The 16,064-nt window shown below is 45.0% G+C and overlaps 2 protein-coding genes across 7 annotated transcripts in view; one reads left to right on the forward strand and one right to left on the reverse strand.

The window, feature by feature from the left end:
* EVI5L (ecotropic viral integration site 5 like) overlaps nt 1-4,172 on the reverse strand; it is a 50,930-nt gene extending 46,758 nt beyond the window's left edge. For 4 of the 6 annotated variants that reach the window (XM_083489618.1, XM_083489615.1, XM_083489614.1 and 1 more), the window contains exon 1: nt 3,800-4,128. The gene's annotated coding sequence lies outside the window, so the exon portion shown is untranslated. Of the gene's footprint in view, nt 1-3,799 lie in introns of all 6 variants that reach the window. The other 2 variants (XM_083489617.1, XM_083489612.1) reach the window with 2 other exon arrangements.
* LOC310701010 (uncharacterized protein) lies at nt 3,729-8,544 on the forward strand (the record flags this gene model as incomplete). Its single annotated transcript, XM_083490971.1, has 2 exons — nt 3,729-5,392; nt 7,146-8,544. One exon carries the CDS (start codon nt 3,729-3,731, stop codon nt 4,326-4,328), a length of 600 nt encoding a protein of 199 aa, XP_083347097.1. The 3' UTR covers nt 4,329-5,392; nt 7,146-8,544.
* Between the last annotated feature and the right edge of the window lie 7,520 nt (nt 8,545-16,064).

The following is a 16,064-nucleotide window of genomic DNA, read 5'->3' on the forward strand; positions in this document are numbered from 1 at the left end:
TCGCACCCTCTTACAGCCAAGTCTTCAGATGACAGTAGTGAAGGATATTGTGCATGGCTCACTATATCATACAGCAGCAGAAACCTACAAGGAAGTGCCCATGTTATAATGCTAGCTCTCCACTTGAAAAGAGAATATGGGAGCTTTAAAACGCCTATCTGGACAACGATCCACTGTGAACATTAAACAGTAGTTTAATATTATTTATTCCATGACACATAATCTTTTAATATAAACTGTGACACCAGGTTGTGTCTTTAGTTGTACAGAGTGAAAAATGTTTTTGACAATGTTTCACTATCGTACCAGATATTCTCCTAAACAAATAAAGTTAATGAAAAATCAAATCTTACCCTCTTGATCATTTCTAAAAGTTTCAAGTACATTACTTTTTCATTTCAAGCTGCTTTTTGAATGGCAATATGTTATAACCCAGGATGGAAGCAATTTCTTCACCAGTAGACGTTTTTAGACCATTGAGACTTCAAACAGTTGTGATGCAAAGTACAAAACACAAGGCATAGCATATGGGCAAGAAAAATAAAGTATTGTTGCCCAAACATGATTAGAAAGAAAATGAACTATATCAACAAAGCAACAGATTTCCTCGCTGAGGGACAATAGGCTGGATCCAGAAAGTCATTGGGTTCAAGTAGACCCACTGATATTTATGGGACTAAGTCTGGACCCAACCCAATGACCTCATGTGCACATAACACTACACTAAAACCATGACCTTGTGTGAATGAGCAAATTTGTAGATTCTCAAGGAGAAGAATTGTGATTGCTTTGCTCATCCTGCTGTTCTGATAGTGCAATGCAGCTGTGAGCACAACCATGGGTTGGCTTAGTGTTAAATCATGAGCCTTGGGTTGGATGTATGTGATAAACCAAAGAACAAACATTGGCTACAGCCTGTGGTTTGTCTCAAGTGAGATAAACCATGAGTCCAGGTTTGGACATATTAAACTAAACCATGGCTTGGCTCCAGGTAGCGCAGCAGGAAGAAGAAGAAGAAGAAGAAGAAGAAGAAGAAGAAGGGAAAAGGAGCAGCAATATGACCATGATGTTGTCTCCAGGAATCCACACGTTTGCTCAGTCATACCAAGCCATGGTTTGACTACGCAAAATGTGCGAACTGGGTTTGTGTCTAAAAGCATGAACTCCTGTAAAGTAACATTTCAGGCTGGGAACTATTATTTTTCCAGAGTTTTGTGGAACTGCTACCGCAACAGTGAACTGCTACCTACCCCAACTTTCTGGAAATCTGTTACTTCGTCGCCATGCCAATTCAATATACCTGTAAGTGCTAACAAACAGGACAAATATGCTTTGAATAAGTAGACTGATAATCATTGTAACCAACGATAAGGTGGGAAGGTTAGCAACCCACTTTCTTTCTAGAACCAAATACCCTGCGGATGTCAAAATGATATGTGAACCAGCTCTTAGTTTCTAAAAGGCTCTTATATCCCAAGTACATTGTATTTTAGAGAGAAATCACTCTTTTCTGTTTCAGCTGTGAAAACGCCAAATTGCTGACATCGCGACTGAAGAGGTTAAATATTAAATCTTAAGGGCACCCGAGGGCTGAAATTCCAAACACCCATTCACTCTTAAGCTTAGCAAGCAACATCTACTTACCCCCACATGTTAAAACTCTAACTCAGACAAGACATTCTTATCATTTCTATTTTCCTTGGCTAAGAGATTCTATACCAAAGAAGCAATTCATGAGCCAGTATCAGCAAGGAAAACAACTCTTTAAACACCATATTAGTATCCAAGAGGTTCTCACTGATAGAGCTTCTGAAGAGCCATAGCTAACAGGTACCAGTACTTAATGATTGGGAATTTGGACCTCTTCCTCTCAGTACAGAGTTAAACCTGCCCCCCAAGGCAAGCCACAGCAGCAGTTTGCACCCATGCATACATTCATTCTTGCTTCATTTGAGACACACTGTTTGGAAACAGTTCCCCCATTGTTTAAGCTGTAACACTGGACTTCCAACTACAGCTAAAAACAAACGCCTAATACTATTAAGAAAGCTTCCCACTGGTACTTGATGGTATGCGGTCAAGTAGAACAGCAGTACTTTCTTTAGGATCCGATTAATGTAAAGACAGCGAGGCCCTGGAAACCAAAAGTACAATTTCAAATATCTACTGCCCTGATGTTCAGCTTAGTTATTTGCTTTCCCAAACTCAAAACAATACAGCTACAGCAAAGAGCAAAAACAAAAGCTTTTATTCACAATGCTTGCCATTTTGGACAAATAAATTACACTGACTATTAAATAAATAACAGGCATTAACACCAAAGCCAAACATATGTGGTAATCTTCCAACGAAAAGCAGTTGGCAGCAAATCATAGAAAAACTGTATCAAGATGGACAAAGTGCCCTTGGTTGATTTCTATCCTGTAAAAGCTGCCCACTGTTAACAACTGGGCAATGACAGCCCACATCCTGGGTGAATTTAATTAAGACCTTGAAAATGTCAAAGTCACCAGAAACCAACCTACAAATCAGCATTCATACAGAGATAGAATTTGATGGAAATGGCGGAAAGAGTAAAGGTGGCACATTACTGGGAATCGTAAGCAGCTAATGCCATTCTAAAACGGGCAACACAAAGTCCTTATCCAGCAGAGAAAAAGAGTCACTGGGGTTGCCAGACTAGATTGCTGTTTTCTTTAACCTTTAAGCTGGTTGCAGTTTCTAAAAAGATACACTCTCCCTTAAGGAAGCCTGCCAATCAACATTTTTATCACTAAGAACTTTGTAGGACAGAAGATGGAAGCATCTTTAGTTCTTGGGCAGGGAAGGTACTGTCTCTTTTCACTGACCACAAAGGTTGGCAGAAAAGCAAGCAAGCAATGGGGGCTGCACACAGAGCATCCATGTCCCTGAGCCTTTCATTTCTCTTGGGAGGTGACAAGACCTGGTTGGGCCAGAAAACAATCAACAAAACAAAGGAGATCTATCTTGTCCACAGACCTTGGTTCAAGCCACTGATCAGCTGCAAACATACTAGGTACCTTACTTAGCAAGTTCAGCCTCAGTGCCTGTCTAAAAAGGCCAGCAGCAATGAGTTCATTGTGGAAATAGGAAGCGTTGCACAACACTTTGTGCATTCAAAGTGAGTGATAAATGGCAATTGTTGATGTGCCTAAGGGAAAGGAAGAGCAAACCACTCCTTAGTTGGCAGTCCACAGAGAAGGATAAGTCACTACTTCAGGGTGTAGGCACAGTGGAGGACACACCTTCAGGGTTTGGAAAGTAAATATATTCTCTCCCCAACCACAGCCTCTGGGAAAACCCTCTTCTTCCCCCTTGGCAACAGGGGGCAAGGAGACAGCATTCTCATTTCATGACCTGCCCAGAGCCTGTAGACAGAAGGCTGTCACTGCAACCCGAGAAAATTCAAGTGTCCCAAGACATTTAGGCCAAGTGCTCCAACACAGCTAAGGCAGATGGACTCAGGCCCTGCCTATAGGGCGCACGGAGGGGAGGGAGAACAGAAGAGCGAGACCCCTTTCCTGCACGAGAAAGCCCTCGAATAAGGAGGGAGGAGACTTCTCCCGCATTACATGGGAGGAAGGAGGCAGAAAACAAACTACCGGGTCAGCGGCGGAAGAGGGAGGGGGCGGGAATGAGGAGAGGGGGGGCGCCGAGCCCCCGCCCGTCCCCCCCATAGACGGTGCTTTGCGCTCTCGGGCGAGAAGATGCCCAGGCCTCCGAGCAGGAGAAGGGGGTCTCCCGAGGGGCTGCCAGGGAAGCGCCCCGGCCCTCCTACCTGCGGGGCCGGCATTGCCAGGGCCATTGCGGCTCCTTCTCCTCCTGCTCAGGGAGGCGGGGGTCCTGAGCCTCCAGGCCCGGCCTCGACGGCCGCCGCCTCCCCGTCTAGCGGCACATGCAGCAGCGCAGAGGAAGAGGCAACCACGCCGGGAGCCGCAGCGGCCATGGAGGAGCTGCTGCGGGTGGCGGCGGCGGCGGCGGCGAGGGAGGAGCCAGCGGAGCGGTCGCCACGGCCGCCTCCCGCCTCCTCCTCCTCCCGCGGCAGCCCAGATCCAGGGAAGGATGGACGGACGGGCAGACTGACTGGCAAGGCGACTCCACCCCCTTTCCCCTATGGCTGGCCAATTCTGCACCGGGCGCCCCGCGCTCGGCACCCGCCTACCCGGGCGCGTCGTCCAATGGAAAGCCGGGTTTCGCCGGGGAAGCGGATCCTGCGGTCGCTGCTCTCTCGCTCGCTCGCTCGCCTGCCCGCCCCTCTTCAGCAGCTGCTGCTCATAGAGCGATCAGGGATCGGGCTGCGGCCGTAGCAGCGGCGAGAGAGGAAGGAAGCCCTGGAAGGGGCGGGGAGGCTGGATGGACTATATATCTCTATCTATATATGTGGACGGCGATGAACCTGCATCGCTCTCTGACGGCCAATAGCAGGACCGTGTGAATTAAGAGGTGGTTAGGAGCGCTGGCGGGGGATCTACCTGAGTGACAAAACCAGCAGCCAATGAGGTTTAACAAGGGCAGCTCCGCGTTATCCCTTCGCACGGTCGACGTCTAGAATGATGGAGGGATGGATGCAACAAGAACCTTGGCTTAGTCTCCTTCGCCGCCGCCGCCCCCCCCTCGCCCCCATAATCCAGCCCCCCAGCCACGAGCCTCCTTTTCTAAACATTACCAGTTGATGATTGCAGCAGCACGACAAGTAACGGCACGCCCAAATTTCTCATTCAGATGAGTTAGGATGAAGCTTTTTTCAGGTTTCCCTAGGCGATACTGATTAAATAGGTCCCTTTGGGGGACAAAAACGGCGATTTGCACCCAGTGATGGGCAGGGAGAGAGTGGGAATATAAGGAAACCGCCTTACCTCGATTGGTCCATATAGCTCAGCAATTGGCTACTCCTACCTCGAAATGTCAGGAATTGCACCTGGGACCTTTTGTATGCAAACCAGCCAGGTGCTCTACTCGTTTGTGGGTAGCAACATGGTGCCTTCCAGATGTTTTGGACTGCAACTCCCATCAGCTCCAAGCCATAATGGTCACTGTCTACAATATAGTGTTATGAGGTTGGGCGGGCGTGAGGAAGAGTTGTAACCCTTCTAACCCCTACACCCAGCAAGGGTTAAAATATAAGACAGGCTAGCTTTCTGAACCCCTGGATCCAGCAAATGTTAAGATAACCCAGGCTAGCTTCCTGTGTTGAGATGATTGCCTGGGTGATGAGCCATTCAGAGAACGAAGGGAAAGGGGCTCTGTGCTAGACAGCCCACCCTCAACTCAGAGATAGTTGGAAAGACAAAAGAGTTTGAAGTAGAGTTTCTTGGGCTGTGATGTGAACCAGAGGAAAAGCAAGAAGCTAGAGAGTGAGAGTGAGATGAATGTGCTGCCAAGGATGTTATTTTTGTTCCAAACATTGCAAATTTTGGATAAGATGGATTGTTTCAAGAAGTGGCAGAAGGATATTTCTAGATTTGTCTGGCAGGGCAAGAAGCCTCGAATAAAATTTAAGATATTAACGGATGCTAAAGAAAGAGGTGGATTTGCCCTGCCAGACCTTAAACTTTATTATGAATCAACTGCCTTTTGTTAGCTGAGAGAATGGCTGCTTCTTGAAAATACCGAAGTGTTGGATTTAGAAGGCTTTAACAATGTATTCAGATGGCATGCATATTTGTGGTATGATAAGGTAAAAGCACACAAAGCATTTAAAAATCATATTGTTAGAAAAGCATTGTTTAATGTGTGGATAAGATATAAGGATTTGTTAGGGGGGGGGGACCCAAGATGGTTGTCTCCAATGGCAGCGAAGGCACAGAAAAAACTCAATATGGAGGCCAAATGGCTGAAATATTGGGAAATTCTGGAACAAGATGGAGAGAGAATAAAATTGCAGAGCTTTGAAAAATTGAAAAACAAAGTGCGAGATTGGCTCCATTACTATCAAATAATGGAGGCATACAAATTGGACAAAAAAGTTGGTTTCCAGGTGGAAAAATCAAAATTGGAAACAGAATTGTTAGATCCAAAAACTAAGAATTTGTCAAGAATGTATAACTTGCTGTTGAAATGGAACACTCAGGATGAAACTGTGAAATCAGCTATGATTAAATGGGCACAAGATGTTGGATATAACATAATAATGGCTGACTGGGAACGGTTATGGACCACAAGTATGAAATTTACGGCATGTAATGCCTTAAGAGAAAACTTAATGAAAATGATTTATAGGTGGTACATGACACCAGTTAAGCTTCAAAAAATCTACCATTTGCCCGATAATAAATGTTGGAAATGTAATGAGACTGAAGGTACATTCTTTCACCTTTGGTGGACATGCCCAAGGATTAAGGCATTCTGGGAGATGATTTATAATGAAATGAAAAAGGTATTTAAATATACCTTCCTTAAGAAACCAGAGGCCTTTCTCCTGGGCATGGTCGGCCAATTGATGCCAAAGAAGGATAGAACTTTCTTTATGTATGCAACAACAGCAGCAAGAATTCTCATCGCGAAATATTGGAAGACACAAGATTTACCCACCAGGGAAGAATGGCAGATGAAGTTGATGGACTACATGGAATTGGCGGAAATGACTGGCAGAATCTAAGACCAGGGAGAAGAGTCGGTGGAAGAAGACTGGAAAAAGTTTAAAGACTATTTACAGAAATACTGTAAAATTAATGAATGTTAGAAATATGTTTGAATGAAGTTATATGGCTTTAGTAGAAATGTTATAAGGAATTAAGTATAAATAGATTATTAGAGCATTAAAGGGAAAAATAAGGTTAGAATGTGCTAAGACAATTATAGGATAGAAAACAGAAGAAGATGGAAAGGAATTGCTGAAACAATTAATAGAAGTGGAATACAAAAAGGGAGGTGTGAGGAGGTCGTGGAAATTAGTGAAAGAAAGATAAGATATTGAAAATGGACTGTGTTTTAAATGGTTTTTGTTTTGTTTTGTTAGTTGTATGTTAGTGTTTAGCAGTTTTCTTTTTTTTCTTTTTTTGTATTGTATTGAATTGTATTGTATTATTGTATGTTTTTTCTTTTTTGGTTTTTTGTAGTGTTGTGTTCAATTTGCCGGAAAACTAATAAATATTATTTTTAAAAAAAGAGAGAGTGAGAGTCAGAGCACGATGTTTGATTTCTCTGTGTTGCAAGAGTTGTCAAGTCTATTGATCAAAGAGGGGGATAGTTTTATTTATAGTTTTATTTTTCCAATGAATCAATATCAGTCTTTTGTCAGAAGTGATGGGGTCAGTCTATATTGACCTGTTGACAAGCCCCATATAGTTGGTATATAGCTTAAATAATGTTATGTTTGGTGCAAATATGCAATATTGCCATGGATGCTTGGGGTTGTGTGACAGTGCTGTCTCTTACTGGAACCGCTATCATTTTCTGGGAGCACATAGAACCCTGACTAATCTACATCATTATCTCATTGACTCTAATGGGCCGCCAGTAATGGGCTGCAAGGAGAATATACAGGATACAAAACTCAGAAGATTTGTGAGCGGATGTGATTAAGTTTCAAAATGATAATAACAACGGACTGTTAGGGATGTAGTAAATTACAACAAGAAGAATAAAGCTAACAAAGATTAAAAGAAAGCAGCAAAGCACTACAGTTATAGTAAATTGCAATGTGAATATGAGTCAGCAGTGAGAGGCTGTCACAAAAAAGAAGAAGACAAATGCCATCTGGGGTGGTATGAAGAGAACCATATGCAAGGCAATGAAGGAAACAGTCCTCTGCTGCTCTGTACTGGTTAAGTACCAGCTGTAATACTATGTCCCTATTTGGTCATCATTTTTAAGAAGGATACAAAATCGAGGAAAACCATAAAGATGGTTAAGAACAGAAGGGACAATAGATTAGCAAGTATAGATTACAGAAAAGAAGACTGAAAAGACATGATATAACCACAGTTTTTGAATCTCTAAAAAGTTGACGTGGAGAAGAAGAAAAAGAACAACTTGCTTCTGCTTGCAGCGTCCATGGGCATTTGGTTGACCACTGTGAGAACAGGACGCTGGATTAGATAGGCCTTTGGCCTGGTCCAGCAGGGATCTTCTTATGTACTTATGATCGGCAATGGCTCTTCAATGCCTTAAGCAGATTCTCTAGGGTATCAAGCCTCACCTGCTACCCAATTATTTTAACTGGGGATGAAACCTGGGGTCTTCTGCATCAAATCATGTGCAGTGCCTCTAAGCTATGACCCCTATTCTTGCTGCTGTAAACCTAGGGTGGATCTACACACGGGGGGAAATGCTATAAATAAGTCATACATCAAATCATTACAGTGGTACCTCTGGTTATGTACCTAATTCGTTCCGGAGGTCCATTCTTAACCTGAAACTGTTCTTAACCTGAAGCACCACTTTAGCTAATGGGGCCTCCTGCTGCCGCCACGCTGCCAGAGCACAATTTCTGTTCTCATCCTGAAGCAAAGTTCTTAACCCGAGGTACTATTTCTGGGTTAGCAGAGTCTGTAACCTGAAGCATATGTAACCTGAAGCGTATGTAACCCGAAGTACCACGGTATATCAAAAGGAAAAACCCTATGTAAAACTGCATAGAAAAGTTTTGTGCTCTACAGCACCATCTGGTGTTGCATGTTTAGAATGCATTTAAAACACTGGGTGGGTGGGTGTTTTACTAATGTAGCTGAGTCCCTACTGCCAAATTTTTATTTCAAAGATTCTGATATGTGGGTGAGTCTGGGGCAGAGTTAATAGTAAAAGCTTTATTTTAGCTGATGGCTGGTGCTAGCTGACCCCAACCTTAAGATTCTAGTGCTTGATGAAGGAATTGCACAAGGAATTGGGGATAAGAAAAGTTTCCATAGCTGCTGCTGCCGCCGCCACCAAAGTGATGCATTGTTTTGCTGCTACCCACCCTGCCTCCCTAGGCTCAACAGAAACATTGGGGATGTCCATGGAAGGAAGCACAGGCACACACCCTGCTGTGTCTTCTGCGGCAGTGTATGAAATGGTCAGGAGCTGGGACTGAGCTCAACAAACTTGGCTCTTTAGTGCAAATGCGTGGGCTACAGCATTCAAGCATGCACACTATGTGAAAATGAAGGTGCTGATTTATGCTCAAATATTCTGGCACCCGGCCCCAAATTCTGACTTGTGCATTCTGAAAAATATTTGGCAACTGGCTCAGAAGTAAGCGGGGGAGGGAGGAGGATGGCATGGCTGGCTTGGCTTCGTTTCTCACTCCACCCCAATCAGTCTCTTCCGCTCAGTGTCTTTCTCAGCACTCCCAAGTCAGCGTGACTCTTTTTGTGAACTCGTTGAACAAGGTGAAACTTCGAGAATGACAGGCATGGCCAAAAGGGGGGCTCATAGTTCTCGACTGATAAATATGAAACATCCCCATATATGCAAAACCATGTGAGCAGGTGAAGGGAGCTATACTGCTAGTATTAATTCCCAAAAGACAATTCAAATCAGCACCAAGAAAATTCAGTATTTCTGATTAAATTTTCTGATTCCAAAACCAATTTGGACATTTGTTATGTTTGCTAAGAGTGTGGAATGCTACAAGTATTGCTGCATTTTATGGGATGCAAATATCATAATATTTTATAGTAGATACCGGCATCAGCTGTAGCTACTGTGGTGCCTTTCAGGACATAAGGTCCTGTACCAAGAGAATATTGCTTGGAGACATAAATATCTCCATCCCTGAAGATTTGATGCGAGTTAGTCTCGCTCCCTTGCAGCAGGAAGATAGTCAATTAAAATAAAATTATAGAGGACAGTATACCAGCACTCAGCAGAAGTAAAATCTATTTTCACACAATTAAATCTACCATGTGCCTCCAGACTGCTAGTATTCTTCAAGAGGCAGGGTTGCAGGTGGCGCTGTAGTCTAAACCACTGAGCCTCTTGCGTTTGCTGATTGGAAGGTTGGTGGTTCAAATCTGCACGACGGGGTGAGCTCCCATTGCTCTGTCCCAGCTTCTGCCCACCTAGCAGGTCAAAAGCATGCCAGTGCAAGTAGATAAATAGGTACCACTGTGATGGGAAGGTAAATGGCATTTCAATGCGCCATGATGTTCTGTTGCACCACAAGTGGTTTAGTCCCACTGGCCACATGACCTGGAAAGCTGTCTGTGGACAAACAGCAGCTCCCTCGGCCTGAAAGCGAGATGAGTGCTGCACCCCATAGTCACCTTTTAATGGACTTAACCGTCCAGGGCTCCTTTACCTTTTTACACTTTTTCTTCTTCAGGAATAAAGTGCTTTTTAGGGGAAACCTAGGTTTTTGCAATTAAAATGGATTAAAATTGCTCTGACTCTTTAGCACAAGTATGGGGAAACTTCAGCCCTCCAGATGTTGCTGAACTATAATTCCCATCACCCCTTGCCAAGGGCCAAGCTTGCTGGTGCTGATGGGCATTTTAATTCAGTGACATCTAGAGCAGTGTTTCCCAACCACTGTTCTGGGGCACACTAGTGTGCCGCGAGATGTTGCCTGGTGTGCCGCGGGAAAAATTAAAAAATTCGAAAGATTTTTTTTTTAAGTCAAATTTTCGATTGGGGCGCCGTCACTACATGACCCCTGGGGTTCCCTCCCTCCCTCCCGCTCTGTGCCTCCCTCCTCCTCCTCCTCCTCCTCCTCCTCCTCCGGGGAGGCCCTTCCTGGCTCTCGGCCAAGGCTTGGCGGCTGCCACTCACTCACTCGCTCGCCCACCTGTCCCTCCATCCCTGCACCTGGCCTCTCCCCCTCCGTCCCTGGTGCGGGGGCTGCCGGGATCCGTAGTCCCCTCGCCCTTGGGCTCCGCGCCCGTGCGGGGTGCGCGAACTACGTTTCCCAGCGTGGCCTGGCGGGCCGGGCGTTTTGTTTGAAGCGCTCTTCTGCCGGCCATGGAATGAGCGCAGCGGCGGCGGCCGGGCGGGCAGGGGCTCTTCCGCGCAGACCCCGCGCAGCCTGCGGAGATCGGGCGGAGATCGGGCGGCAGGATGGAGCCCGGGGATCCCCGCGGAGGCGGAGGCTGCCCCCCAGGTAGGGCTGCGTCGGGGGGGGTATTTTTGCAATGCTGCATCCGCGCCGGAGGGGACGCATCGGACCGCAGGGAGACCCCTTGGCGGGCGTGCAAGGCAATGCATGCGTGCGGGCGTTGCATGGAGTGCAGTGCAATGCAATGGCAACGCGGCGCCCTGCATGCATGCATGCAACTTCCACCGGCGCTCCGGACTTGGCAGGTGAGGGGGGTCCCCAGTGGGCGGCAGAGAGAGCCGGGAGGGCGAAGGGGAGCCGGGGGGGAGCAGGGCTGCTCCCCGAGCCGAGCCCGGGGGGAAACTTCGGCGTCGTTGCGCTGGGTGTTGGAAGCGGAGGCTGGCGGGGGCCCCTCACCTGCAAAACCTGGTCGCCTCTCATATATTTCATGCATTGCATTCATCGCCCGCTTTCTCCTCCAAGGAGCTCCCGGGGGCGCGCGTGGTTCTCCCTGTGTTATCCTCGCAACAACAGCCCTGCGAGGTGGGTCAGGCGAGTGGCCCAAGGGAGCACCCAGGGATTGTCCTGGCCAGGTGGGGTGATTTGAACCCTGCTCTCTGCCCGGTCTTCGTCCTCATTTAGCCCCCACATGTGCATGACTGTGCATGACTGAGGTTTTCCCCCCTCGTCTTGGCTATGGTGTGAGTCTGTGCTGTTAATTAATGGGGTTCTGCCTTCGGAGAAGATGAGCCAGCCCTCAAGGAGGTGATTATGTAATTTGCTAGCAATTCATGTCCCTCCCGGCGTGACGCTGCGCGCTGACGTCACGGGGCTGTAATGGTGGTGTGCCTCGAGATTTTTTTCATGAAACAAGTGTGCCTTTGCCCAAAAAAGGTTGGGAAACACTGATCTAGAGGGCTGAAGTTTCCTCAAACCTGCCCTAGCACAACAAAGCCCCTTTTAAAATGAAGCATACTTTTTGCTGTTAGGGAATGGAACACACTGAAAAGTGTGGAATGAGCAAATTAACAGGAAGACTTGTAAACACCTCAGAATGCAGTTCAGGATGAATGCTCAGTAAATAGGCCGTCTGGAGGAGCATATAGTATATGGTAAAGTCAAGTAGATGCAGAAGCTTTTAGTTATGTAGCACCAACCAATGACAATGTCTCTGCTGGCCACTGGAGTCACGCCTGCAGAAGTACAGTAGTACAGTCATCGGGAACAGCAGTGTGCTTTGTCAGGATTGCCACCCAGAGTAATTGGTCATGGAATTGGGGAGGGGCTATGATCGCTAGTGCAAATGAAAAACAGAGACACAGGCATATCACAGAAACAGCTATCATTGTTAGCCTGTAGATGGTGCACTTTCTTTCCCAGCAACTTCTAGCTATAACTGTGGAACTGTGACAAACGATGAGTGACATGTTGTTAGCCAGAATCATAAAAATAACTTTCCTAACTACTTTTAATTGTGTTTTTACCAAATTATAATATTCTTTATTTGAGAAGATTTCCCTCAGTTATCACATTGGCTCTCTGATAACTCCTAGACATTTCTAAATCAACTCTCTTCAAATCGTAACATACTGTACAGTGCAAGCCTAACCATGTCTCCTCAGAAGCAAATCCTATTGAATTTAGTGGGGCTTATTCCCATGTAAGTGTGTTAGGATTGCATCTTCAGCAGGACTTGTGGACCTTGAACATATGTTCAGGAAGACATAAGGCTTAGCCTTTTTACAAAAACCACCACATATGGAAAAGGTGCCTTCTTTTTCTTTACACTTCCAGCAATTATTGGATTCTGATTTATACATTTTTGCTAGTTTACTAGGTGTTAGGTACCATCTATAAATCATTTTCATAAAATTCTCTTCTATCCCATAACACGCCTTAAACTGTAAATCTACATTCCACAATCATTCCCATGCTGCCATTTCAATTTTATGTCCTATATCCATTGCCCAGTGTATCATGGATGATTTGATTTGTTCATCTTTTGTCTGCCATCCTAGTAGCATCGTATTCATTTTTGACATCACTTCAACATTATCGCCCAGTAGGTCTCTTTCTGACTGAGAGCTTTGGCTCATAAAACCCAACCTTTGTCGAACTTAAATAATTCATTAAGTTGATAGTATTGTAACCAACTCATCAAGCTTTCTGCCACATCTTCAAATTTAATCTCATTGCCTTCTTCTGTTAAGAGCAGGGGTCAGTACACTTTTTCAGCAGGGGGCCGGTCCACTGTCCCTCAGACCTTGTGGGGGGGGGGCAGACTATATTTTGAAAAATAAAAATAAAAATGAACAAATTCCTATGCCCCACAAATAACCCAGAGATGCATTTTAAATAAAAGGACACATTCTACTCATGTAAAAACGCGCTGATTCCCAGACCGTCTGTGGGCCGGATTGAGAAGGCGATTGGGCCGGATCTGGCCCCCGGGCCTTTGTTTGCCTACCCATGGTTAAGAGGTTTCTATACTGTATGTTACCCTATTGAACTGTTTTTGTTCGCGTCTCTTCCTTGTATTCAGTCACTTTTCTACCAGTTAGTTGAAAGGCTCCAAACAACATGATCAATGCCAATGATTGGCAGTATTGTATTATTTTCTTGCACCAACCACTTTTATCAGTTTAAATAAGAGATATGCACAATTTGTATCACCTTGCAATGCCGAATAGATGTATTCAGTGTGAGCTCAGCCTGGGAGGGGAAACACCTACAATTAGAAAACCCAAGGAAAATGGCAAACACACTTAAACTCTACCAGTACCCACCAATTAGAGATTGTGCCAGTGATGCTGCCCACATACTGCCGACATGGGATAGCCAATGAACTCAGAATGATGGGGAGACACCTCCAGCACAACCCTGCGTCACTGCAAACCCACAACATGCGAGACAAAGCGACAGTGTCCCAACTCCATCAGCACCAAGGTGGCACAGCCAGCAGAGACACCACTACTGTCAATTCCCAAGCATCCCTCCAGGCAGGAGTTCAAATGCTCCTCACAACCACTAGTTTGTGTGTGTTATGAGCAAAACATGCAAAGGAACAAAAAAGAATACACTATGCAGCAGCCACATAGCTCCCTAAGCAAAGGAGCACACATAAGCCTCTTGGGGGGAAAAGGTTCAACACTTATCAAAATCATATACTGCTGGAGATACAGTGAGACTGAGGGTACCTTCTATCATATGTGGTGGGCCTGTAAAAGAGTATTGGGAAATAATTCATAATGAATTGAAAAAAAAAATGTTTAAAAGTACTTTTCAAAATAAAACAGAGCCCTTTTTGTTGGGGATAATTCAGACGGAAATTCCCAGGTGTCAGAAAAGGTTATTTCTGTATGCCACTACTGCAGCCCTTGTTTTGTTAGCCCCCCAAATGGAAAATGAGCAAAGTCCCAACTAAAGAAGAATGGCAACTTAAACTGATGGAATATGCGCAGCTTGTGGACCTAACATAGAATAAGAGAACAAGAAGAACAAACATATGTTTAAAGAAGATTGGGAAATGTTTATTGAATATGTGGAGCAAAATTGTGTACCCCTGAAAATGTTGGCAGCATTAAGATAAATTCAAGTGTAAATAAGTTTTGAATGATGTAATAATGGAATACTGAATGGTTTAGTTTATGTAAAATATGCAGGGATTTATGTTATGCAAAATGAACCATGGAAAGAGAAGGAGGGAAGTCACTGATATTTTAAGGTTGTTTATATGAGTATTCTAAATTGTAAGACAGAAAATTTAATAAATATATAGATATAAAGAGAGTCTGTGCTTGATTGCTTGAGAGTCTTTCATAGGCATCTTGTTGTGGGAAGCAGAATGTTGGACATGGGTGGGTCTTTGGTCAAGTAGAAGCGATTGCCACAACTATCCATCAGTCAAATATATTCTGTTCCTCTTGCAGTGCACTCTTGACATATACTGCTGCTAAGGTCAAGGGATGCATCAGCAAGTTTTGTGCCATTGGGACTGCAGGCATCAGCAGAAAATTCCATATAAGTTCCTAATACCCCATAATGACCCAACAAAAGCGGAAGCTACATTTGTCCCAAAAGACTGTATTAGTTTCTGTTTCTCACTGAGCAGCTGCTTGCAGTCACAGGACTGTTTACATTCTAGAGGGTCCAAATACTGTTAGATTCTCACAGGAAAGGGAGACGGGATGCAACGTTACTGGTTTCCTGTTTCCTTTGTTCTTTGGTTTTCTTTGTTCAGTTGCTCTCTGCTTCTCATAGAGAGAACATGCATATTTCTTTGCTCTCTGCATAGCTTAGGAATAAAGCACAGCAATGTAGCCCATACCTGCCTCATCCTTCTGTTGTGGAGTTTGTTGTTTTAATGCTCTGCTGGGCTCAAAGGAAGATGAGCCATATCAGCTCGGACGACCGGAGCTGAAATTTCAATATGAGCCAGGGCGAAGGCCTGGCCTGGCCAGGGCGGTCGTCCTCTTATATACCGGCTGGGATTGACAAGGCATCTGACCCTCACCTGAATCTCATAACTCTCCTGGCAGGTGATTTGGTCTGCAGCCACAGTGTGAAAATAAAGGATGAGATTGCCCACCAGATACCAGGCACTCTACTATTCAAATTAGGCTCCAGTGTTTTTGTTACAATCCCCTTTTCAATTAAGTAATCAATTTTAATCTAGAATTTAAATTCTCAAAACTTTCTTACTTGTTAATTCAAGCAAGTAAACTATTGCTTTCACTTCATTGCAGACAGTATTTCTACCTGCAACGCACTTGAGCAAACCTGCTCCTCTTCCTTTCACAGATATTTTGTTGCCATTTGCAACTGTAGCTGCCTCTGATTTGTTGTTGTTTAGTTGTTTAGTCGTGTCCGACTCTTCGTGACCCCATGGACCAGAGCACACCAGGCACTCCTGTCTTCCACTGCCTCCCACAGTTTGGCCAGACTCATGTTTGTAGCTTCGAGAACACCGTCCAACCATCTCGTCCTCTGTCGTCCCCTTCTCCTTCTGCCCTCAATCTTTCCCAACATCAGGGTCTTTTCCAGGGAGTCTTCTCTTCTCATGAGGTGGCCAAAGTATTGGAGTCTCAGC

Source organism: Podarcis liolepis (genome assembly GCF_965112155.1).
Source record: "Podarcis liolepis genome assembly, chromosome: 2".
Classification (NCBI taxonomy): Eukaryota; Metazoa; Chordata; class Lepidosauria; order Squamata; family Lacertidae; genus Podarcis; species Podarcis liolepis.